Here is a 25,808-nt window from a genome sequence, read left to right as displayed (position 1 = left end):
TTTTCGTCATCTGTATTTGGGGAGGGGGGAGGTCAGGCAATTCTGCTGTAGGCTTCATGCACAAAAGATTATATACAGTGCTCTCTCTCTCTTTCTCAGTCTCTCCTGTGCATGTGAGCGTGCGCGTGCACGCGCGCGCACACCCTCCTCCCCCCACCTCCACAGCCTCAGCCTCGGTTAAATGTAACCAAACACTGGCAATTGTGACAAACGCAGCCCAGCTTCCCGCTGGCAAGCTAAGCAGCAGACCACATGTGGTCAGAGCCCAGGGGAGTTTGTTGGCACACAGTCCTCTGGGTGCTGGCTGGGGTGCAGCCCAGGTGGGCAGCCGTGAGGGACTCCCTAGGGTAGAGTGCACCCTCTAGCTCCTGCTTCAGGGACCCAGCATAGCCTCCCGAGTGAGCGGGAGGCTGTCCCAGGGCTGCATGGAGGGTGCAGGTGATCTTCTTAGAAAGGATGGTGCGTCAGGAGCATTTGGGCTCTGAGGCTGTCCAGGTGAACTGGGAGGGTTTGGGGAATGTTGCCGTCTGCTAGTGACATTTGTCTTGCACCAGCCTGACTCGGTAAAGGAGAGGCCGGGAGAGGAAAGGGCGCAGAGGGAGCAGGGAAGGGTGTCAGTTTCCTAGGGCTGACACAACCAAGTACCGCACACGTGGTGGTAGGGAACAACAGAAATTCACCCTCTCACGGTTCTGGAGGCCAGAAGTCCAAAATCAAGGTGTCAGCAGGGCCACATTCCCTCCAAGGCCCTAGGGAAGAATCCTTCCTTGCCTCCTCCTGGCTTTTGGTGGCTTCCCATGATCCTTAGCGCTCCTTAGTTTGTAGCTGCGTCCCTTCACTCTCTGCCTGTGTCATCATGTGACCTTCTCTGTGTGTGTGCCTCTGTATCCTCTCCTCTTATTACAAGGACACCAGTCATTGGATTTAGGGACCACCCCAACCTAGTATGACCTCATCTTATTTTGAATACATCTGCAAAGGTCCTCTTTTCAAATAAGATCACATACTCAGGTTCTGGGTGGACATGAATATTGTTGGGGCAGGGGAACACCATTCAACCTGATGTGGGAAGTAAGGCAGAGGCAGCCAGGTAGGAGTGGGATAGTCAAGGTGCAGATGTTAAGGGTCTTAGATATAAGCCAGGAGACCATGAGCAGCACTGCCTCAGACTCAGGCAAGGCTGGCCCCAGGATTGGGAGGGGGCTCCCACTGGTCCTTCTCTAGCCAGGCCCTTCCCCACAGGGCAAGGAGCCATGGAGCCAGGGGCTTGTGGACACCTGTGCCCACACGGTCCCCACTTCTGAGCCATGTTCTAGGGATCCAGGACTCCAGAATTCCTGCCCCAGCAGCACTGAGCCATTTCCAAAGCCTGCTCGGGCGTCTTCCCTTCGTGTGCCCTGCTGAGGGTAGACTGGCTTTCCCAGTATGTGTACCCCTCACCTCCAGGGGGGTCAGGCAGTGATGTGTTGGGGTCAGGTCAGAATTTGCACTTTCAGGCTGGGCTGTCTGGGCAGGTGCACAAGTCCCTCAAGGTGCAGAATGTAGAAGAAGGGGGGGGCAGAGCAGTGGGATGGCCTGTGGCTCTCTAGGGAATCTGGGAGAATTTGGAGTTCAGTCGTGACCTTTTAGGTCATAGCGAGGGTGTGTCTGTCAAAGAGGGAGGCTAGCACGTATTTTATTTATATGGTTTCTTAGCTTGATTTATAATTTTTCAATCTGCCGACATACAGTACCTGGGCCTACGTTTCTATTCTTGCCCTGGGCCCTGTCCATGTTACAGTCTATGAGGTGAGATGAAGAATCTGGAAGGCTCAGAGTCCAAGAATCACCCTTGGGCCCGTCACTCTCTAAATTATGTCCTGCATGTGTATAACTTGATTTTGTCAGGCTCTCTCATTAGCATATATGCTTCAGGAGAACAGGGACCTCTTTCTTCCCATCTGTAAAATGGGGCTAAGAATAGTCATCGCTTGACAGGGCTGCTGGAGGAGTGAGCAAGTTAGTGGGTGTGAAGCATGGAGTGCAGGCCTGGCCTGTGGCGAGCACTCTGTGAGGTTCACTCGGGTGGCTGATGGGTCATCTCTGAAGCCCCAGAACAATGCAGTGTCTGGGAAGCTCTAGCAACTACTGGTGGGAATGGCTGAGAGGCAGGGAGCCATGTCCTGCCCACCTCTTGGGTTTGAAAACTTTGTGCCTGAATGTCAGGTGAGACTGAGGGGTTGCGTGATTCTCAAAACATCCCTAGAGGCAAATGTATGCCATCAGGTCATCAGACGTGGTGTCCCCCAGCAAGGCGATATGATCAGATGGGCATTTTGAGACAATTCCTCTGGATGGGAAGGGGAGCCATATTGGAGGAGAGGGGCAAGAATGGGCACGGGAGAACCAGGTGGGAGGCAATTCTTGAGGCCAAGGTTTCAAGAAAAGAGAACTTGGACAAGGTGGAGAGGTGGACAGGGAAAGAAGTGAATGCTTCCAGGGCTACAGAGGTGGTGGATGGGCAGGACTTAGTGAGGCTTGGGTATGGCCCAGGGGGGTCAGGGATGACACCCAGTTTCTGCATAGCACCCCCATTCTGAAGGGGGTGCTCTCCTAGAGATGGGGACCTTGTGTACAAATCAGATTTGCAAGAGGTTCTCAAATTCAGTTTGAATAAGAGGGGCCACCAAACCATCTAGGAATTTGCCCAGGTTTGAATCCTGGAGTACATACTGGCAATATTATCTGTGCAAGGTTCTGTCACCATTCTGAGCCTTAGTTTCCCCATCTGCAAAACAGAATACCTCAGCAGATGGTGAGGAGGAGCCTCTGTGGAATATACACATATTGCCCAACCAGACCCAGGGACAAGGAGGAGAAAGTGTGTGTATTACACTCTGTCAGATGCAACAGACACAGAAGGCAAATTGGCTTCAACAGGCGAAGAATTTACCATTCCCTATGGCTGCATCTGGGGCTCAAACATTGTCACAGGGGTTTCATATCACCCTCAGAAACCTCCTACATGCATTCACATCGGTCACCAGCCCAGCAAATCCAGTGGCAAGTGGTTTCTTTTCCTATAGTTCTGGCAGAACAAGTCTGTTCAAGGAAGTTCAAGGTAGATTCTGATTGGCCCAGCTTGGTCACGTGCCCATCCCAGAGCCAATCACTGTGACCAGGCCTGGGTCACCGTGACTTCCCTTCTAATATGGCTTCCCTGTTAGCAAAAGGTGGAAACCATGGAAGCAAACCCAGAAGTCCATAGTATTTTCCATGTGTCAGTTGGGAGTTTGGGAATGGGAGATGTGTATGTAAAGTTTCTGGCACAACAGCCAAGACCCAGATCCAACCAAAATGTCCATCAATGGATGCATGGATAAAGAAGACGTGGCATATACATGCAACAGAATATTATTCAGCCTTAGAGAAAAGAAGGAAGTCCGGTCACATGTGAACACAGGGATGAACTCAGAGGACATTATGCTGCATGAAACAAGCCAGTCCCAGAAGGACAAGTCCTACATGATTCCACTTAGATGAGGAATCTAAAATAGTCACACTCATAGAACCAGAGAGTAGAATGAGGAGTGCCAGGGACTGGGAGGAGAGAACAGGGAGATACTGGTCAAGGGGCCCAAACCTTCAGTTATGCAAGAGGAGTAAGTTCTGGAGAGCTAGTGTAAGGCGCAGTGCGGAGCTGATGTTGTATACTTACGGATGCACCAAGAGGGGGGGGTCTTAGGTTAGACGTCCTGATCACCAGAAACATTAAAGAAGAGAGGCAGGAGAACACTTTTGGAGGGGATGGATTTGTTTACGGCATAGATTGTGGTGATGGGTGCATACTTACCTCCAAACTCAGCAAGTGTATGGGTTAAATATATACAGCTTTTTGTATGTCAATCATCCCTCAATAAAGTGGTATTAAGCTTCTGGCACACAGAGGAGACTCCGTTCATGGTGGCGGCTGGCGTTAGGATTCGGACCAGAATGGCCCTCCTGGGTGTCCTTAACATGTACGTGTTTTAAAGTCCTTTGCAAATGTGCCCTCCACATTCAATGACATCCCCCTTTCCTCATTCTTCTTCAGTGTTTCACCAAGAGGTCAGACCAGGGGAACTTGAGGCATCCTCCAGCCTGTGACAGGGCATCACGCTGTCGTCTGTGGTCCACCACAAATGGGCCCTAGGCATCCCTGTCACTGACCCCAACTGGGCAACCTGGGTCCTCCCTACCCCTCCGGGGAAATTCCAGGACCTCTGACACCCGCCTACCTCCCCCTCCCCCAAAAGCCTGAGCTCCGGAGCGAGAGGCAGACAAGATCAAGAGAACAGGTTTTGCAGAGTTAGACAAAAACCTTTGCGGTTCATAACGTCAGCGAGAAAATTCCAAAACCCCGGGGCGAGCGGTGATGTGGATGCTGCTTGCAGCAGCCCGCCTCTGATTGGAGCTGCCCAGGGCCTCCCCGCCAATCAGCGCGGGTGCTGCAAGACCTGGAACTTCAGAGCTTAGCAACGAGAAATCTGGAGGAACTCTGGAATTAATTTAAGGAAAGGGGAAGGAAAAAAAAAACGAGAAGGGAATTAGTAGGCAAATAATCAGGCAGCACAGTTTTATTATTACCTTGTGGCCAAGGCAAGTCATGAACGTTTTCAGCATTAATTACCAGCTGAGAGGGAACCAGCCAGCTATCTTGTCTCAAACGCTGGGGCTGATGTTTTGTTGATGTTTTGGGTTTTTTGTTTTTTTCCCCTGAGCTGGTGTTTAGGTAGAGATGGGAACAGAGCCAAGAAAGAATGGGCAGAAGAGGTAGGATAATTAAAGAAAAAAAAAACCACCCTTGATCCTGGCTGCCATAGCTCCTTCCAGGAGCCTCTTGGCCAATCTTTTCCTGGGATCATCTTCTGTCACGTGACATCACGGATGCCAGCCTGTGTGAAATGGGAACCGGAGGTCAGGGTGGCTATAAATGGTTTCCGAGATTTCGGATGGAGGCCCAGGCGGAGGTGATGGCGGCATTGGCTGGGCCATTCGATGACTTTTTATTAAGTGCCATTCATGTGTCACCACTGAGACAGAGGCTGTAAAATAGAAGCGAACATCACATAACAGTCCCTGCTCCTGTGGGCTGACAGTCTAGCCCGAGGTGGGGGAGACTAGATAGAACTAATCAGTTCATTATACAAATAAGCCATGTGATTATGTTTGGGCTGACTCTGAGCAAGAAAGACTCGGTGCTAGGAAAAGGGTGTGTGGGTCAGGGAGGGTGCAGTAAGAAGGGCTCCGGCTTGCCTGGTCCCACCTGGAATAGCATAGCGGTGGGGTGGGTTCCAGAGAGGGAGGCAGCTGGGCCAGGCAAGGCGAGCTCAGGGCCTCAGGGCCTGCAGAGGTCAGAGTTTGTCCTAAAGCAATCGGAAAAATGAGAATCCATTCCGGTTTCTAAACTGGGACGTGGGATAATTAGATTTACAACTCAGAAAGAACACTCTGGCTGATGGGGGGAGGACGGATCAGAGAGGGCAAGGAAGGCTGTGGGGTGATGGAGCACTTGGGAGGCCATTGAGACGGCACGTGTGTGGTACCTCCAGGGGACCTCGAGCATGAAGCCCCAGTGCTTCTAAGGGGCCTCGTTGATAGTTCTCCTCAGCCCGCTCCACCCCAGGGCCTCGTGTCCTGGAAAACATTTGTCGAGACATTTCTGTGATTTCAGAAAACTCATCCTGGTTGGTTTAGGACCTGCCTGGTTTCAGCCCTCTAAAGTCCCCATTCCCCGGTAACCCCAGGATGGTTGGTCACCCCACTCTGGGACAGGATTAAGTGGGGCCAAAAGAGCCAGCTTCCCTCACTACGGGGCGCTTCTTCGCATCTTCTCCCCAAGCAGCCTGGACACAGGCTTAGCAGCTAATATGCTGTGTGGCCTGGAAGAAGTTACTTGGCCTCTCTGGGCCCTTTCTCCTCATTTGCAAAAATGGAGTTGGACCTGGAGAGCCTGTTGGTCTCTTGGCAGCCCTGAGTTCTTTCGGGTGCTGCATTTCAAAGCTTAATCAATGCAGAGGACTGAGCCTTGAGGACAGGGCCATACACCCTCGGTGCGGCCTCCAGCAAGGTTCCTTGCCTCTCTGTCCCTAGTTTCTTCTTCCATAAAATGAGAATAGTAATACTTACCTCATGGTAGCGTGAGCACCACGTTAAGGGAAGTCGTTCTGTGTTGGGCATAGCTGGGTACTCTAGTTCACTAAAAGTAAGACTGGGAGTTAAGATTTTCCTAAGCAGTGACTGCCAGTTTTCGAAACAATGCGGATGTGATTAAGCACATTTACATTTCAGGTTTTGTGACGTGCACTTTATATTTACAGCACTTACACTCTGTTAAGAGTGCCTTTTACCTCCGAGTGTCTGGTTCCACGAGGTGGAGACTAGGTCCTTTTTGCCACTGCCCCCTCCCACCCCCAGATTAGAAATTTGTTGTTAGTTGAGGTCACATTGTGCCCATTGTACAGGTGAGATCAAGGCTCAGGGAAGTTAAAGGTCCTGCCATTAAGTGGTGAAATCAGAATTTACACCTAGATCTGATTCAGGGTCCTGTTCTGTCTGCGAATTGATCTCAGCTTCCTCAGGGGTTACATGCAGGGGGCAAGAGTGATTGAGAAGGGATGCAAGCAGACAGATGTGGGGAGGGGACCCCTGTGAAGCTCTGACTAGGAATGCTCTGGGGGGAGCAGCTGCGGTGGCCTGGCATGACCCCAGCAGCCTAGCCTGATCCTCATGCAGACAGGAGCCTCGTGGAGGCCGTTTTCTCACATCGCTGGTTGCCATGGAGATGGCTGTGTGTGTGCGTGTGCACATACGTGTGTCCGTGCTGAGAGATACCTCAAGTCGGCTACCCAGGCTTGCCCCAGAGGTGCCGGCAGTGGGTGGGCAGACCAAGCTGATACCCTTGAGAGAAGGGAAGGAAAAGGCTGGCATTCTTATTTTTATCATGAAAAACTTTGAGCATATGCGAGTATACAGTACAAGGGACCCAGCTACCCATCACCCACCTCCAACAATCCCCAGCTCTTGGCTAATCTTATTCTGTCTCTAGGGGGAGACAGAAGGTCCCCTTCCCTTCCTCCCTCATCCCACATACTTTAAAGCACATTCCAGACATCAACCATTTCTTCTGCAAATATTTTAGTATATGACTCAAAAAAAAAAAATTTTTTTTAACCACCATCACCCCTCCTAGAACTAACAGTAGTGCTTTAATATTAGCAAGTATCCGGTGTTCCAATTCCTCTGGTTGTCTCATAAATGTTTTCTTTACAGTGGTTAAAATCAGGACCCATATAAGGTTGATAGGTCTCTTCTGTCTCTCTTAATCTGTAGGTACTCGCTTCCTCCCTTTTTCTTCTCTTGCAATTTATTTGTTGAAAAAGACTGGGTTGGTTGCTCTGTGGCATATCTTACAGACTGAGTTTTGCCTATTGCATCCCCGTATTGCTGTTATATGTGTTCCTCTCCCAGCTGTGTTTCTTATAAATCTGTCGTTAGAGCTAGAAGCTCACTCAGATTCACGTCTGTTCTGTGTGTGTTTGCGTGTTTGTATAACTTTACAGTGGCTGCTTAGTATTTCCATTTGAAGGCACATAATGTCCGGTTGTCCCTCTTTGTGTTGTTAGCAGCCATTGATGATGACTGTCCGGATCCACCGGAGGTTGCAAACTGGTGGCACACTGATTCTATCCTTCTGTCTTTGCTTGTTAGCTGGGATACTTCCAGAAAGACATACTTGCCCTTATCAACTATTTGGTTACTGCAACGTATAGTTCATACCAGAAAGGATAAATGCTTGGTTCTTTCCCTTTGTTTGACATTGTCAAAATAATGAGTTAGTTCCTCAGCATCCTCCAGAGGTGACATATGAGTTCATGTTTTTCTATTTTTCTTTCTTTTTAAAAAACTTATTCATTTGAGAGAGAGAAAGAGCACGAGCAGGGAGGGGAGGGGCAGAGGGAGAGGGAAAAGCAGACTCCCCGCTAAGCAGGGAGCCCGTGGGGCTCAATCCCAGGACCCCAGGATCATGACCTGAGCTGAAGGCGGATGCTTTAATCAACTGAGCCACCCAGATGCCCCTGTTTTTGTATTTTTCTAAGTATCTTGGCAACCTCATAGATTTGGATGTATGTAACATGTTTTAATCCATAGTGGTTATTATTGATACTCAAATTGTCCCATCTTTGGCCAGTGGGAGCCTCTTCACACTACCCCCTGCATCCTTTTTGACATGACTCCAGAAGTCTTTCACGGTCCCAAGTGACCTGGGTGACCAGATGTGCCAGGCTCGCCTTGTACATTCCCTGCCTTACTCCTGGAATCGGCCATATCTCCACAAAGCCCTGATTTCTGGTTCAAAGTGATGGTTAGAGACCATAATGTGGGTGCCGGGAGTGCTTAGATAGCTGCTGAACTGGTCGTTCTTTCTCACCTTTTCAGGAGACGAGGTCAGAAACACATGCTTCCACTTTGTCAGGCAAAATATAGCCGGAGTTCGCTCAGATACTTTCAGCTCAAATCTGGGGCTTCGGGGTTTTTTTTTTGCTTTCACAACTCCTTTCTTCCATGATGGTGTAACAAAGCCTGCTTCCAAAGGCAGAACTCTCTGCTGTGTGTCCCCTCGAGCAGAAAGCATGTGAGAAAGCACTTCTGTCTGTCCTCTGACATGAACCTGAGCTCTCTGAGGAGGATGTTTTGAGGTGGCTCCAGGGGCAGCCCGCCTCCGGGTCCACAAGGGGCCACCATCTCCCGGCAGGTGAACCAGCTCCTTCCCCCATCCTGTGTGTGGATCCTCTCGCCTAGCTGTTCCCAATCCTGTCTGCACACTTGAGTCACATGGGGACTTAAAAAAACCCCTCCCAATCACAATTAAGTCAGAATCCCCGGGGCTAGGACCCTCACATCCGTATTGTTTTGTTTAAGCAGTCTGGGTTATTTTAATGTGCAGCCAGGGTTTAGAATCACTGCTCTAGTCTCTGCTTTTCAGCGAAAGGAAGAGAAGAAAGCAGCCAGGGGGTGATAATAGAATGGCGCTGCCTCAGAGCACCACTGGGTTTGAATCCTGGCACTCCCAGTTCTGCCTCTGAAATCCCTGAAAGAGCACACAATCCCTCGAACTTTCTGCAACAATCAAAATGGTCTATGTCTATGCTGTGCAAAGTGGCAGCACGAGCCCCATTGAATTAGTTGCTTGTTGGGCAGTAAATGTTGAGATTTTTTTAACTCTTAGCTAATTTACACAAAAATAGCCACGTATGACTAGTAGCTACAGTCTTGGACAGCGCCACTCTGGAGAATGACTTCACAGCTACGAGCTTCATATCCGTAAAATAGGGACTAATAAGAGTTACTTCATCGGGCTGTTGTCAGGATTAGAGATAATGTATAGTAAGGACATAGTGAGCTCAAGGCATTCAATAAAACACCGCTTCCTTTCCTTATTAACATCAGCCTGTCGCTCGTGGGGGAAAACCACCACCACCACCAACAAAACAACAAGAACACAAAAACTTGCCCAGAAATTGAGTGCTCAGAAGCACCCCACCACAGAGACTAAAAATTCTAAGCCATTCCCGAGAAACTCTTGGAAAATATTCCTTAATCATGGAAGTGCAATTGCAGCAGGAGGTTATCAGCAGCAAGGCTGTATTTTGTTACAGATCTAGCCGCAGCTCAATAAATTAAGCAATCACTCAAAATAACATGTTGCTTTAATCCCCTCTTGGAACAATTTCAAGTTGTTTGGTTTTGTATTAGCACAGCCCTTGAAAGGAGACTCACGTGGGTCTCATTGCTTTTTCCTCACTCCATCAGACCCTCTCTGGATAGATCTCCGCAGGACTCGCAGGAGGGAGGGAGGATGCCGAGCCGAGCAGAACTCCTTTTATCAAGCCCGGAGCATTTCCCATCTTCTGGCCTTTATGTGCTCCACGGCTCATTCGCTAAGTTACTGGCAGGTTTATCTGCAACTAACACAGAAAGAGACACTTCTCAGCAGCCAGTCCCGGACGTGAAGAGCAAACTTGCAGCGGCTTTTCCATTCTCCTCTTCTCCTTAGTGCTTTATAATCTCACAGTAGAATTTCATTTCCCCTAGAAACTTGGCACTGGAGGTGTCAGCCGGGGAACATATTTGTTTGTGTAAATTAAAAGAAGAATATGTTTTGACCATATTTAAGTTCTAACTGCACTAAAGAAATAAATACTGACTTGCATAGCGCTTCTCACTGCACAGTTCTGGCTCACCTCCCCAAACTCTGCCTTTGTTTATAAAACCCAAGCTGATGAGAACTCTAAACAGCTTACTACCTCAGAAGGCTCCAGGGACAAACTCAGGGGCCACGTCCACCCCCATCCAGGTCCACACGGCACATCCCCTTACCTCATTTGGGACTTGCTTCCCCTGACACACTGCGTCCTTGCTGGGGTGGGCGAGGGCGTGGAAATGGGCTCCCCCACCCATGTGCTGTTGATGGTCCCTGGGCAGTAGCTGTAGAAATTTAAAATGCACATATCCTCTGGACCGAGACATTCTGCTTCTAGGAATGTATCCTATGAGTATACTTGGATACGTGCCAAAGAGAGTATATGTTATAATGGCAAAATCCTGGCGTTAACTGAAATGCTGGCCGGTACGGGACAGGTTAAGTATGGTGCAATGCCAGAAGTCATTAGAAAGAATGAGGTGGGTCTGAGGGCTGTCATGTCTTCAGGATATATTGCAACGCCCCTGGCTTTTTTTTCTTTTTCTTTTTTTTTTTTAAAGATTTTATTTATTTATTCGACAGAGATAGAGACAGCCAGTGAGAGAGGGAACACAAGCAGGGGGAGTGGGAGAGGAAGAAGCAGGCTCACAGTGGAGGAGCCTGATGTGGGGCTTGATCCCATAACGCCGGGATCACGCCCTGAGACGCTTAACCGCTGTGCCACCCAGGCGCCCCCGCCCCTGGCTTTCTTAATGTTATGAGCAAAAAAAGTGAATGCACTTGAACATGCAACGAAAATGTATGGAGATTATGCAAACTGCATCCAAGGGTTACTGTTTAGAAAGCGGAATTAAAGATAAATCGCAAACGAGGTGTTCCTTCATTTCCCACATTATTCTCTTCTGTACTATTTTCCTTACCACCAGCATGGTATTATTTTTAAAATTTGGGGCAATTAAATAATCTAAAATCGTGTTTTTAAAATGATTTCCACACTCTGGAGCAATATAAAATGATAATACTCTTTTCATTACATGTCTGTCAGGCCAGTGGAGTGGTGGTGGGAATCCTTGCTTTTCTGGTTTCTTTTTTCTGTCTCCCTCTCTCTCTCTTTTTTTTTAGAGAGAGGGAATGGGGGAGGGGCAGAGGGAGAGAAAGAATCTTTTTTTTTTTTTTTTAATTTTGTCATCTTGAACTTCTGGATAATTTTTGAACAAAGGGCTCCATATTTTCCTCGTGCAAATTGCATAGCCAGTCCTGCTTTGTTCAGGAGCTGTTCCCTTGCCACCCGACACTGACCCACTCGGGACTCTGCCCCCACTTCCTCTGCTCTCCCCAAAATCTACCCACATAAGGATGTGGGCGGAGGAGACTGGGACGGAAGAAAAATGTGGACCTCTCAGCCAAGGTAACAACATAAAGTCAGTGCTCGACTTGGCTTCAAACTATTTGAAGAGTGACAAAGGGAGAGAGGGTAGGCAGGCGGATCAGGACCGGCAGAGGCTGGTAACTCTTGATGATGGGTCCACGCGCTCAGGAGAGTATTTTCCTTACGTTCAACATGGCGGGAAAGTAGAAAATAAAAGGACAAAAAGGCCATATAAGACCGTGCTTCCGGCAGCTCCTTAAAATGTTAACCACAAAGCTTCCAGATGACCCAGTAATCCCACTTCTAGGGTGTATGCCGAAGAGAAATGAAAATGTACGCCCACACCAATGTTGGAAGCTGCATTATTCCTAATAGCCAGAAAGTGTAAACAACACGTGTCCATCACCTGACACACGGATACATAAGTACATGGGTAGTCTTCAGCCACAGAAAGGAATGAAGGAATGAAGCCCCATGGTGCACTCCGGCGTGGACAGACCTTGAGAACACGACGCTCACGGAAAGAAGCCGGTCACAAAGGATCGCACACTGTCTGCTTTATATGAAATGTCTAGAACGGGCAAATCTATAGAGAAGAAAGTAGACGAGTGATTGCTTAGGATGAGGGTGGGAAGGAGGATTGGACAGTGATGTTTCTTTTTGAGGTGATAAAAATGTTCTGAAACTGACCATGAGGATGGATGCCCAACTCTGTGAATATACTCAAAGCCATTAACTGTCCACTTTGAATGGGTAAATTGTATGGTAAGTGGATTATATCTCGATAAAGCTGTTAAAAAAAGTCATGCCCCCCGCTTCTCCCACCAGAAATCCTTAGTCTTCAACTTCTTGCCTTTTGGAAAATCCCCTCTCCCGCACCCTCTCTCTGTGCATGCATACACACACACACACACGCACACACACACACACACACACACACACACACCTGCCATCCTCCCCTTCATTTTCCTTCTTGTGCCTTAAGATGTTTTTCACTCTATTTCCATTCTCACAGACTTCAGAGAACTGCCTTCTCTGAGAAGTTCCCTCCACAGCCAAGGTGCCCCACTGAGGTATCTTTCTAAGCTATAAGTCTTGCCTCTTTAAAAGTTACTCAGTCACAGCTATTAAAATTACAACTTTCAGATCCCCATGGTGTCCTATTATGGCAGGCACTAATAAATCTAATAGTTACGAATTCCAAGAGCTTCATAATTCCCTCAAGAAAAGAGAGTCCGATTCAATCTCTCCAGAGCCAGGGGTGTCTGATGTAAAAGGTAACAGTCAATTCACAGGTGGGGAGAGAGGATGGGAAAGAATGTTCCCCGGGCCAAATCGGAAGGCAGGTTTTTGAGTCTGGAACAGGGGTGGGCCAATTATAGCCTGTGGGCCAAATTCGGCCCATGTCTTGTTTTTATAAATAAGTTTTATTGGAACACACAGCCACGTCCATTCATTTCTGTGTTGTGTCTGGTGGGTTTTTTTGGTTGTTTTCTTTTTGTTGTTGTTGTTATAACAGCCGAGTGGAGTAGCTGTGACACAGACCATATGGCCTGCAAAGCCAAGAATATTTAGTATCTGGCCCTTTAGGGGGAAAGTCTGCTGGTCCCTGAGATGGAAAATCCAGGCTTGAACCCCAGCTCATCACATGCTGGCTGTGTGACCTTGGACAGGTCAGTTCCTCTCTCTGTTTCTTCATCAGCAAGCTGAAGGCAGTGCCTCCCTTATATATCGCTTGGATGACTAAAATGACTTCATATGTGTCAAGCGCCTAGTACGTACAAAGCACTCGATATATGCTGGTGGTTGTGTTATTTAGAAAAGGAGGCCGACCACTCCTACTCCACGGGGTTATCTGATGCAGTGGAGATAGTGCCTGTGAAAACAGTTGACGAAACATACAACTGTTTATTATTGTTCTAAATATCTCAAAGGCTTTTGAGATAATTCTCTGCTTCTTAGTAGTATTTATAATTTGGAGCCTTGAGAGTATAAAAGACCTCTAATTTCAGAGGAAGAAGGACCCTCAGATCCACAAATCCATACCCTCTCACTTAACGGCCCAGGAAACTGTGCCCCCGCCCCCGACCCCCAGCTGGGATTTGAACCTGCCCAGAACCAAAACCTGAGTATTTTTTTGACTGAACTCTGCATCTTCTCTCATAACGGGTGCTCGGGAATCTGGGCCCATGTGTCTCTACATATCCGTGTTGCCTCTGAGCTCCCCACCAGAAGCCATGGAACAGGACTCTGCTGCAGAGCACCGGCAGGTGGGGTCGGGGCAGGGGTTGGAACGAGATGCACATCCCCATACCCTTCAGTGGCTGCCCAGAAGTCTGCTGGGGTGGCCAGGGCTGCCACTGCAGCCCTGACAACCTGCTTTCCTGGGAGGTGTCCTTTAAATGGGTTTGGACCAGGGGCGCCTGGGTGGCACAGCGGTTGGGCGTCTGCCTTCGGCTCAGGGCGTGATCCCGGCGTTATGGGATCGAGCCCCACATCAGGCTCCTCTGCTATGAGCCTGCCTCTTCCTCTCCCACTCCCCCTGCTTGTGTTCCCTCTCTCGCTGGCTGTCTCCATCTCCGTCAAATAAATAAATAAAATCTTTCAAAAAATAAATAAATAAAATAAATGGGTTTGGACCAGGATCTACAGTAGCCTCTCCGTCCATTTGCTTTGCTTCGCAATTAACTGAGCAGCTCATACATGCTGGGTCCCGGGGATACACCAGTGAATGAATGACAAGCGCCTGCCCTTGGCTGTTGCCCCCTTGGACTTCTCAAAGGGGCAACAAGCAAACCAATAAGCATCTGGGCAGTTCAGCCCTGTGATCAACCTTCCTTTTGTCCTTCCAGGATTTCTGTCCCACACCGAACCCTGCACTGATGAATTGGAAAATTACTCTGGAACTGGCAGTCGGCTCTGTGGATGGTAAGAGTTCAGAGGGACTGCTTTGGGGTAAATCAGATCTGGGCAGGGCTGCCTCCCTAGTTTGCAAAATGAAAACCCGGCGCCCCGTGTGCCAAAATTATTAAAAATGTCAAGATGACGACAGCAGGGCATTAAAGTAAGGACCGGGCCCACAACTTGGGGTCAGCCTCTTCTAGCTGGGTACCTGCCTGCGCCTTGGTTTTCTCATCTAAACAAGGCCCTGTTAAGGCCCACTTAAGGGTTGGTTGCGGCCGTAAAGGGAGATGAGGTATGGCAAGGGCCTATGAGAATAGTACCTGTTTGTTACTCTTAGATACTGGTTATGCCTTAGGCAGCTCACGGTCAATGCCAGGCACTGTCCGTAGTTTTTTAGGGACGTGTTTACGTCCTCTCTGCAGCCCTGCCGTGGAGGTACTATTATTCGAGCACCTCTGGATGGGGCAACAGAAGCCCAGAGAGAAGAGGGAGCTTGCCCAAGGTCACACACCAGTCGGTGGAAGAATCCGGATTCCAACCCGGGACATCCCGTCCCTGGTCTGTGTTCTTAACCTACCTGTGTGTCTCAGGAATTGACACATGACGGACACACACATGGGCACACACGTGCAGGAATGCACGCCTCTTCCCTGAGATGCTAACACCAAGCTTATGGTGTGAAATTTGCTCCATAACATGGGATTCTTTCTTTGCTTTCTCCTTCGTCTGTCTCCCTTGACTCGAGGGGGAGCCCCATCAGGACAGGGGCTGTCTTGCTCCCAGCTGCACCCCTGGCCCCCGGCATGGTGCTCAGCACACAGTAGGCCCTCAACAGACATGTGCTCAGCAAAGGGAGGCAGGAAGCAGGTGTCCAGCCAGGGCATTCGGATCCAGAATCAACAGCTGCAGTTCTCAGAACTTCAAGACTGTGTGGCCGAAGGACTTGTTCTGGGGAGATCCCGGAGCTAAAGAAATCATCTCACTCACTCCTGGCTTTTCCCACCTGGGGTTCTCTCCACCGAGTGGGAGACAGGCATGGCAGGCCCAGCCCCCTTCCTGGCAGGCCGCAGGGCGGGGGCGGGGGTTGTGCTCTGGCAGCTGGGCCGGCAGCTGTCTGCCAGGCTCTCCGTGCCTGCCCCAGCTGGCCAGCTGGGCCCTGATGCCACCCCCCACCCCATGACACAGCAGAAAGTGAAACCAGAGTCCGCCCCTGCTGGCTGGGACCGAGCGCTCGCTGTTTCCCTGTAAAGCCACTGTCCCAGGGGGGCAGGCAGGGAGCTGGTGCCCAGGCCTGGCACGGGGTGGCTTGTCGAAGGAGTGTCCCTCCGGGCTGAAGGCGCTGCTGTGGCCCCTGCCTGTCCCCAGGGCCACTGGTGCTGTTTTTGAACTACGGTAGCTGCCCAATGGAGCCCTGTGACTTCCTTGATCTGGGACAGAGGGTTTACTATTCTCCCCGTCTCACTGAGACACCGAGGCCCAGAGAGGTGCCCTGCTGAGGAAGAAGGGTGCTGGGTCGTCACGACCCTAAGACGGGAGACAAATCCAAGCTAAGGGGGGTGGAGGGGTGGTGTAAGGGCAGAGATGTCATTAGTGTGGGCGGGCAGGGAAGGGGTGGGGGTACCCCTGAGAAGGGAGGACATGTGAACGTGACGCCCAGGCTGTCATGGGTGGAGCCCGCCACAGATTTGAACTGGCGACCCAACTATGTGGCTGCCGAAAATGGCTGAAACACACACGAATGCTTAGTTCAGTGGGCCTGGGAAACTCGAGCATCTCGGTCCCTGCGCCATCCTCAGGCCACCTCTACTATTCTTTGCTTAATATTTTTCTTCCAAGCAACTTACCCTTTTTCACTTACATGAGTTGGGACAGGAGAGGGGGCCTTCTAAGCCCTACCCTCAACTGAAAAGCAGTTGCTTGCTGCAAATAGAAATTAGCCATACAAAGAAGAACCTAGGAAAATACCGTACACCTGGAGCCAGGTAGCACTTAGAATCGCCGGGTAGATCTGCGCATCTGACGTGGGAGGGGGCTATTCTAAGCTGTGGGTTTCATGCGGGAGGAAATGGTGGCCCAGAGAGGTTGAGCCACCTGCCTGGGGTGACACAGCAGCGGTCCCAGGGCACAAGCAGGCTGATTCCAGAAACCCATGCTCCGCTGCGGGGCTGCGGTCTCCCCTCCTTGTTTGAGTCGCCGCAGCATATAAGGCGTGTGTTAGAAGTGTTAGTACCAACACCTTTCACGGCGAATGCTTTAACTTCCCCATTTTCAAAGCACCTTTGGGGCTTGTATAGCGCTTGGGCTCATTATACCCTTGGGTGGCAACCATTGAACCCTTCGAGGCCTGAGCCTGGGGTGCGGCCCCTCCCTTGGCAGACAGGGAAAAGGAGGCAGAGGGTGGGAAAGCGACCTGGCTCAGGGATCGGGCCACGGGGGAGAAAGCCAGGACTGGCCAGGGCCCCCTGCCAAAGTGGAGATCCCAGAGGCCCCGCCGGGAAGGACCAGGCTGAAGGGTGAGAGTCGCCTCACTCCCCTGGTCAAACAGGTAACGTGTGCTCCTTTCCCACCTTTCCCACCTTCCCCCATGCGCCCCCGTCCCCCTGGAGAGCAAAGGCGAACAGGCCCCACGGCTGCCCTGTTCCCCGGGCCTGACCTCCAACACTCTGCCCCTGGAGGCAAAAAGCAGAATTAGCAACCAGTGTCTGTGGATGGCGCCTTTCTCTTTCTCGTGGCCGTAACCAGTTGAGAGCCCTGTTGTGAGTGCAGGAGGGACGTGTGTGCTGGGAGAATTGGGGGGGAACATCTTTCTCTTCTTTTAGTTGCTGGAGGACCTCAGCGCTGCCATCTTCCCCGCTGGCCCAGGGACCCCGAGGAATACTGCAAGAGCAATAAGGATTTTTAGGGGCATTATGATAGTGGAATGGAAACACATCTGCCCCCAAAAGTCCCTCATTTTCCCTGCGGTAACGAAGCAGCTGGGCAGGAAGTGGTGGCCCTCGGAGCACCAAGAGCCAAAACTAAAAAGGAAAAAATGTACAAAGTTAGAGCAGACTTTAAACAAGCCAAAATTTTCACAGTATGCGGCGGCTCCGCCCAGGCGCCCCAAAAGACTGATGATTATTGGCCAATAATTGGCTAAATATGTCGCTGTGCAGCGGCTTCGAGACAGACGCGCCTCCTCTGTGCTTAGAACACCGAGATCGGGAATCTCAGAGCAGGGTAGAAGCATCATTCCCTGACACCAGGCCACTTCCAGGACTCGCCTGTGACGTTTCCCCAAGACCCCGACTGATTCTTCCCGAACTCTCCTTACCGATCTAAGGGAACCACGCACCCATCAATACCTCCTCGTGTGGAATGTGGGAAAGGCAGTCCACATGGAAACCCAGGGGAAAATATCTGGAAAGGGGAGCAGTTGTTTGCACGGCTGGCCGTACACCAGAGGGTGAAAGGCTTGGGTAGGGGAGCTTGGTGGTCGTGGCTGATGGGGCAGAAGCAGGTGGAGGAGGGGGGATCCCTGCTAAGGTCCAGGAAGCCATCTCTCAGGTCTGGCCCCTGGATGTCCAGCCCAGGGGTTCCCCTGGGGCCGGTGGCCTGCCAGCTCTCTCAAGGTGCAGGTCCCCCATGCCGGCCAGCACCCCTGGGCCCTGAAAGGGTTAACCTCTCCCTGGTTGTTGACACCCAAGGAGGGCTTGCTCCCTCAGCAAGCTGGCATATCACACTGGGCCATCGAGAGAAGAGGGGGCTGAACACAGCCTCTGTGAGCTCTGTGAATGGAAGCCACCTCTGCCTTATCGCCATCGGAACGAAAACGGGACGCAAACCCTTCCCGACGCAGAACCGGCTCCCCGGGTGCTCGGTGGCTCCCTGGCACCTGTCGCGTGGCCCCGGAGCCCTGGCAGGGGCTCGGGGCATCTGTGCCGGTGAGCTCCTGGCCGTCTGGGCCAGGCCTGCAAGGGAGCGATTCTACACTCGCCATGTGACAGCTGGCAACCCGGCCCGGATCTCTTCTTTCAAGCAGCACCTAAAATATTCTCTGGGTGAAGCTGAGGCTAAATATGGCACGGCCTGCGAGTGCCTGGTCTGGACCTTTTAATGCCATTCTAAGATACAATCAGGAACCCACAAGGCCTTTAGGTGGCCTGGAGTCCAGTTGCTGGGGCCAAATGGGAGTCCCGTGGGACTGGCTGACTCAGGGCTGGGTGCAACATGTCTGAGCGGGCTTTTTCCCTGCAAGCTCGCCTCTGGGATGCCCACCCAGTTCTCTCTCGGCTGCCCCCCCGCCCAAGACCGGCTCAGGGGCCCCTCATCTGCCCAGCAGGCCCTCTGATGGGCCTCCGATGCCTTCTCCCCACGTTAGGGCTGCAACCCTGCTCTGCTAGCCTGGGTCTTCCTTGCTGCCCGAGGGAAGAGGGCTGGGGAAGGCAGCAGTTTGCATGGGTGGCTTGCACGGTAGCTGAGATGCCTAAGTGCACGCTCGGCTGCTGGCCCTGCGCCACGCCCCTGGGCCCACCCCAAATGTGAGGATCCCAGGATCCCGGATCCTGGAGAGGACTTCCGGCTGGCCTGCAAAAGCACAGCTCTGCCCCTGAACCTTCTAGCCTCACGTCTGCTCTCTCACAGGCGGATTTGTCCCGAGCCCCTAGGACGGCCTCATCTGTTTCCCTCTGAGCGTCTGGGAGGCTCTGCTTAGCAAAGTGGGCTTCTGCCCTCAGCAGAGACCACGTGGTAAGTGGGACAGTAAGCCCTGCAGAGCCTCTGGGGAGGCTGCCCTGAGGAGCCAAACACCCCTCTTCTAGCCAACAAATGCTGCCGGCCGGGTCCCCGCAGCAGAGACCCCCTGTGCACCTGTCCGGGGGCTCGTTTGGGCTCTGGTGGTGCTTCTAAGGCCACGCTCAGGCCTGGGCTGGCAGCGGTCCAGGCTGCCTGGGGCAGAGATGCCAACAGGCCTGGGCACTGATTTCACGCACGATTCCAACAAGAGGGCCTAGCTCTCTGCATGCCTCTGAGAAAATTTTCGCACCACGTTGCACAGCTAACTTCAGGCTCGAGGCGGCCACCACCTCCCTTCCCTGCGGAGGCCAAACAAATCCTGGACAAAAGGCTCCATTTGCCCCATCTTCCGGGTGCATTTTAAACATGGTTTGCTTGTGACACCAACAGCAGTTTTCACTTCCTACGTGTGTGTGTGTCTCCCTTTCGTGGAGCAGTGTGGCCATTCAGGGACGCCCGAGAAACAAGTTTGCCTTGTGGTTCCTTAAATGCAGATGCTTCATATAAGGAAGATGATGTACGATCCACAACTTGAAGGCTCTGTAAACACTGACAGGCCTCCTACAACCCAGGCGGGCATCGGATCACTGGCTACTCTGAAGGGAGACCAGAGGAGGCCTGGGGGCTCAGGTTGGTGGAGGCACCCCAAGGCTCACTCCTCCCAAACTCTCTACCTCTTCCACCCTTTTGCTTGAAAAGCCTGCGTGGCTACTGGGCCGGCAAAGTCGATGGTGGTTTTACCTCACAGTCGTGTGGTGGTTTTTGTTTCCCTCATTCCGTACATAAGCAGCAAAAAAAAAAAAAAAAAAAAGCATTTTACATGTTCCCAAGTTTGGGATGCTGGGCAAGAGAGAAAATTCCAGAACAATGTTTTATTTCGGTGTGTGTGCACGTTTTTTTCTGGCAAGTGAGCTTGAGGACAGAGTTTCCCTTAACCGTGATCAGGCTAATTTTTATCCTCACCGCCCAAAAAAGCTGTATTTACTCCACGATCCCAATTAAAAGACGGTGAGCCGATCTGCTACTAGAAAGCCGTACCTTTACCTGGCGAGAATCATCTTTCTGTTCTTAATATAAGGTGGAGTGTGTGTGTGTGTGTGTGTGTGTGTGTTTTGGGGGGTGGTGCTGGGGAGCAAGAAATAGAGGGAGTGTCCCCTTGTAGGGACTTTCCCACCTTTCACTGGTTTGAGTCATAAACGCATGTTTTATTCTTAAGGGAGTATTCCTCTCATTGCACTACCCCCTCCAAATATTTTACCCCCCGGCTAGAACACATTTCCCCCCACACCGTCGAAACATTTGTGTCCAGATGAGGTTCCCTGTATCTTGTATATTGCTAAGAACTAACTTCCAAGTTTCTTTTTTCTTCTAAATCTTGGGGGGCTGGGTAGCAACCGCTTAATGAAACTTCACACAGGCCAAAGAAGAAAAGCCAAAATGCATGTAGCATATTCAGCAGTTCTCGTTAATTTGTGCGTGCGTGCGTGCGTGTGTGCGCGTGTGTGTGTGTGTGTGTGTGTGTGTGTGTGTGTGTGTTTTCTTACCGCTGCGGGGAGGGCAGGGAGAGGGTGGTGGTAGGAATATGCAAAGGAGCTGTGATTCTCTGCCGAGTACTGAGACTTCTCACTGCAGAGCCCTGATTTATAAGCCCTTCACCATACTACCGTGCCTGTTTCCAGACTCCAAAGGGGGGAAAAGTTCCGCTCAATGTATTCAGAGTTACATGCGCCTTTCAGGGGGCTGCGTGTCAGCCAGGGCTGTGCCGTTGCAAACGCTCGCAGGAAAGCAGACTCGCTTCGCACTCAGCACGAAACTCTGTCTGATTTTCCCCACTTCGCAATCCAGTCATGTTAACATACGGCTTCAGCGCCTGGATGCAAGCTCGATGTCTTGGCGCAATATTCCGCGTTCCGGCCTCGTTAATTCGCGCAACACACCCGATTTGTAGAAGTATCATTAAAGGCTAATTTGGCGAGATATCCCTATTTAGCAAAGCAAATAGGATCTGACAGCTCTCTGGGGCTGCCAGGGGGGACGACGATTCAGCAAAGCACAAACACAATTTGTGTCACAACGTGACAATTTCCCATCCATGAGCCACACTGGGACCATGGACTCTTGAAAATTGTGCTGTTTCATCGTGTCCCGTAACAAAGAGAGAGAACTCGGGAAGTAAAGAACTGTTTTTGCCAAGGTCCCGGAGCTCAAATGTCATCTGTGTGTACATGTCTCATGTCTGTTAAACACAGAATTTTCCATCAAGAACCCTGTGTTCCAAAGTTCTTCACGTGCAGTTCACTTTCCTATTCGGTGCTGTGGACACCTGACCAAAATCCAGATTTGCAAGTAGATCAACTTAAGGTATGTGGGTGTCTCTGTATAGGTTACAACCAGAGGGCAGGTGTGTGTGTGTGTGTAAATTAATACAACTTAATAAGGTGAATATTCTGGGAAGGGGATTTGTGCCCCTATCACCCTTGTCTTAGAGAGCTCCTGTGAACACACTATCCTGAGTTTCTTATGAAATGGCTCAGAGCAAGGCACCGAAGAAATACCGTGACTCCACGTAGAAAGAAGCCAGTGGAGCGGTGCTCCTTTGACCAATGTGAAGACAAATCTAAGGTCATTACCATTCACAGCTTCAACGGTGTTTGATTTGGAGGGTGTCAAACCGGGATGCCACTCATTCCCTTCAAATCCTATCCTCTATGACATCTCATTAAACCACTGGGCAAAAAAAAAAAAAAAAAAAAAAAAATTGTACAATTCCCTTATCTCCTTCTGGCCTCCCAAGGCAAGAGGCCCTTAAAAACTTAGCCGGTTCGACAAACTGAGCGTGTGTGTGCACACACACACACACACACACACACACACGACTATCCAGCCCCCCCAACAGCCTTTCACTTTTACCAAAAGTAGCAAACCAACCCCCCTTTCTCCAGTCAGCTTTTAGACGGCAACTTGGAGGTGTTAGCACTTGGCTCTCTCTCCACTGGCTGCTGGGCCTGAATCCCTCGATGTTTAGAATGACCCCAAAAGCGGGACTTTGTGGGCCAGTTGGATAAAACATAAACTCATCTCGCCCTCAAAACCCCGATTCTGGGACCACAGCTTCCAAAACCTTTCGAAAGAAGCGTGTTCCCCTTCACGGCTCAGAGCACTGGGGCAGGCCGCCTCTGAGGCAGGATTTTGGAGAACCCTGGATCATTAAAGGAACCCTGGGTTTTCCTACAGGGATGACAGTAGATCTCAGGGAAAAGCCAGGATGGTGGTGGGAGGGATGGGGGCAGGTATTTGCCCACCCCAAAGCGGGTACCTTTTCCCTCTCCTGCCCCCTGCCCCCAGCCCCGCGGCTGGGCCCAAAAGCTTCCCAGGGAAAACACTGGGCCCCCAAAATGTCCCTTAGCAAAGCGCAAAAGGAGTGCCCTTGGTGCTGCATACAATCCCCACCCCACCCCCAGCTAAAGTTTAGTTATTTATGCCCTTAATTGTCCCTCATTAAAGTCAAATTTGCTGCTTGCCGGGATTGGGGGAAATTATTTCCACCTTAATAGCTCAATTAGCCTCTGGGTTCCAAAAAGGCCACCCCCCCACCTTTTCTCCCCATTTTAAACCCCCTCTCTTTTTCACAACTTCTCCTAAAAATAAATTATAAATATGGATGTGTCCTCAGAGGATCTGAGCGGCACATTCCAACGCTCCCCACGGTGGGGACTGGAAGCAGGAGAAAGCAGAATGGCCACTCCCCCCCATCCCCAAATCAAAATGCCTCCCCCCCCCCTTCTTCCCCTAACTTTTGCCGGAGCAACACAGTGTGGTCTGGGGCCCTGGCACTCTAGTCTGCCCCCCGGAACCTAGTTGTGTTTTTTTTGCCCCCCGCTCCTGCCCATCAAAAGCTAAGCCAACGTGCTATGGCCGCCTGCTCCTCGAGGGGGAGGGAGGGAGGGGGCAGCCAACTTTACTTCGGGGAGGTGGTAACTCTCTGGGGACTGTCCTCTCCTGCTTTGCCGGCGGTCCCCGGGGCCCGGGCCGAGCCAGCGCGGCCCGGGGCGCACGTGGAGTGGCGGGGCGCGGCGCGGCGGGCGCGGACCGGCGAGCGGGCGGCCTGCTCTCGGCGCGGCATTGATATCGGGGTCACGCAGCGAGTCAGTTTCCCGCACGGGCTTTCCGGGGTGGGGGCGGGGTGGCTGCCTTTTCAACCGCCCATTAATTTCCAAGCCCCAGCCTTGGGGAGGTGGGGGGCTGCCTCGCCCCGATCCCACCTCCTCGCCTAACACGCCCCTCTCGGGAGCCGGGAAGGGGGCTGGGGAGGTAGCCCAGCCCCGCCGCCTCGGGGGGCGGCAGCGGCGGCGGATCGCAGCCCAGACAAGCGTCTAGCGCCGGGTCCCCGGAGAGCCCGGCGCTGCCCCCGCCGCCACCTCCCCGCTCCCGTCCCCACCCGCCCCCCCAGGCAGCCGCCCCGCACCCCCTGAGCCCGGGGGCCTGGGCACCCACCTGCCGCGGCCTCTGCCCCGGCGCGGGGGAGGGTGCCATGCAGCCAAGAGGGGGAGACTCACCGCCGCTGCCTCCTTCGGGGGCGCAGGGGGCCCCCCGGGGCTGCGCCTTCCTGGGCTCCCGGGAGGCGTGCGCGGGGCGGGGGGCGCCCGCGGGCCCTGCAGCCTCCGCCTCGATTGGAGCCCAGCCTCAAATCCTTCACCGCGCGGTGGGGGGGGGGGGCTTCCAGAAAAAGATCCCACCCCTCCCCAGACAAGATCCAAGTGATGGGCGGGGGGCGTAGAAAATCCTTTTCTGCCAAGAGCACGGAGCCGACGGGGCTGCACCCGGCCTCCACGGTCCGCTGCCGCCACAAAGCCGCGCCCCCGCCCCCCCCGGCCCCCCCTCCCCCGCGCCCCCCCCCCTCCACGCCCTATGGCCGGCCCGGGGCGGGGGCTGGGCCGGCCCGGGGTTGGCGGCGCTGGGGAGGCGGCGGCGGCCCAGGCGGGGCGGCTCCTCCCCGGCCCGGGAGAGAGGGCAAGAGCCTGGAAGCGGCGCGCGCCCGCCTGCCCGGGTGGGGGCTGGGGCGGGGGCCGGGGTTGGGGGGTGCCTTCCTAGAAACCCTCGCCAAATATAGTCAGCGGATAGGGGCATTCCTAGAAATGCGGCGGCGACGTCAGCCTCGACCTGTGGGGGCAGAGCCTGGGGTTCTCCAAACTGGGGGGGGGGGGGGGCGGGGGAGGGAGAGATTCCCCATTTCCAACACCCCGTGGGCCGGAGGAGGAAGCCTGGGCTGGGCCTCCCTCCTGGGGGCGGGCAGGAGTCCTCCACATGCGCTCCAGGGATCCCTCGGCTGGGGTGCAGGGTGCCTGAATGGGGACACATCTACTTAAGATTCAGACTCGCCCCCAGATCTGCTAGCCTCTTTTGGGAACACTCAGTGACGGTGCCAGCAGGCGCTTTTAGCCGGTCCTCCCATTCTCATCGTTCTCCCCCAACCCCATGAACAAACAGTGGAAGTCAGAGCGGCACCCAGACTGGCCCCCAGGCCTGGTCACCACCCCTTGGTGGCCCCTAACCTGCTCTGGGATACTGGGGTCCCTTGGAACCCCCAGGTTTGAAAACTGGACGGACCTGCTCTGTTCCAAAGAACTCCCCAAATACCAACTGCCTTTCAGGCCAAAACATAAAGTTGTGCTTCCCCCCTCCCCCTTCCAATGTCACTTTGGTGCTGCTTTCCAAGCGGTAGGGTCCAAGAGATCTGCTGGAAATTGGGGGTGGGGCGTTGAGGGTACCTTCTCCACCTGGCAAAGATCTGGCCCCTGGGGTGACACCCCCTCCATAATCGGCATAAGTTTCAGGCAGTGAGGGGGCCCCTCCCCTACAGCTCAGCCTTTCCTGAAATTTGCCCCCCCTGCCCCCCCTGCACCCCCAGATCATCTCACAAGTGTCCCCTCTTGCCCCAAGAGGATCTAAATAACTGAGACATGACTTGTCCCCCTCTACTGCCCAGCCTCTTTTCAGTAAATGTGACAGGACTGAGCCTCCCAGGATCATAAAAAATGTATTTGCTGTCCTCTGTTGGCCAACGTGTGTCACACTCACAAAACATTTTGCCCAACCCAGTGGGCCCTCCTGATGCCATCAAGGGGGTCCCAGGGACCTCAGCCAGAGGGAGTGGGCCAGGTAGGCCCCGCTTCTCCTCTGTCCTAGGTGCACCCCTCCTTCCTGCCCCCCACTTTCGGGGGGCAGGAAGGAGGGGTCCTGGTTTACAGTCACTGCACTGGTCTTTGACCCACTGTTTTGTGTCTCATGTCCCTTCTCCCTGGCTGGGCTCTAATTCCAGGAGCCTGGAGGACAGTGCTCAAAGAGAGGCAAGGAAGGCTGTGGTGGGGAGGTCTCTGGGTTCACTCTGGGTGGAGGGACCCCTAGGGGATAGTTTCTCTCATAGCAACTTGGAGGGGAATGTAGCAAAAGGGGGATAGCTCAGATGCGTCTTAAAGCAAAGGACTGATCATTGATCATCATCAGTCCCCATTTGTTCCTGAGGACCTACTATGCGTCAAG

The 25,808-nt window shown here is 52.5% G+C and overlaps 1 protein-coding gene and 1 long non-coding RNA gene across 6 annotated transcripts in view; one reads left to right on the top strand and one right to left on the bottom strand.

The window, feature by feature from the left end:
* PARN (poly(A)-specific ribonuclease) overlaps nt 1-22,026 on the top strand; it is a 233,377-nt gene extending 211,351 nt beyond the window's left edge. For 3 of the 5 annotated variants that reach the window (XM_057315730.1, XM_057315728.1, XM_057315726.1), the window contains 2 exons: nt 14,444-14,519; nt 17,315-22,026. In XM_057315730.1, coding sequence (XP_057171713.1) covers nt 14,444-14,519; nt 17,315-17,387 — 149 coding nt within the window. In that variant the 3' untranslated portion in view covers nt 17,388-22,026. Of the gene's footprint in view, nt 1-14,443; nt 14,675-17,314 lie in introns of those variants that run through there. The other 2 variants (XM_057315729.1, XM_057315727.1) reach the window with 1 other exon arrangement.
* LOC113270775 (uncharacterized) lies at nt 1,697-24,105 on the bottom strand. Its single transcript, XR_006411792.3, has 4 exons — nt 23,825-24,105; nt 8,450-12,177; nt 6,853-6,918; nt 1,697-6,217 (listed from the first exon to the last, which is right to left on the bottom strand). It is a non-coding gene; the product is annotated as an uncharacterized LOC113270775 (long non-coding RNA).
* Nucleotides 24,106-25,808: the final 1,703 nt, after the last annotated feature.

The sequence above is a fragment of the Ursus arctos genome, unplaced genomic scaffold (genome assembly GCF_023065955.2).
Source record: "Ursus arctos isolate Adak ecotype North America unplaced genomic scaffold, UrsArc2.0 scaffold_2, whole genome shotgun sequence".
In the NCBI taxonomy this organism is placed as follows: domain Eukaryota; kingdom Metazoa; phylum Chordata; class Mammalia; order Carnivora; family Ursidae; genus Ursus; species Ursus arctos.
This window is presented reverse-complemented; position numbering and strand designations above follow the sequence as displayed.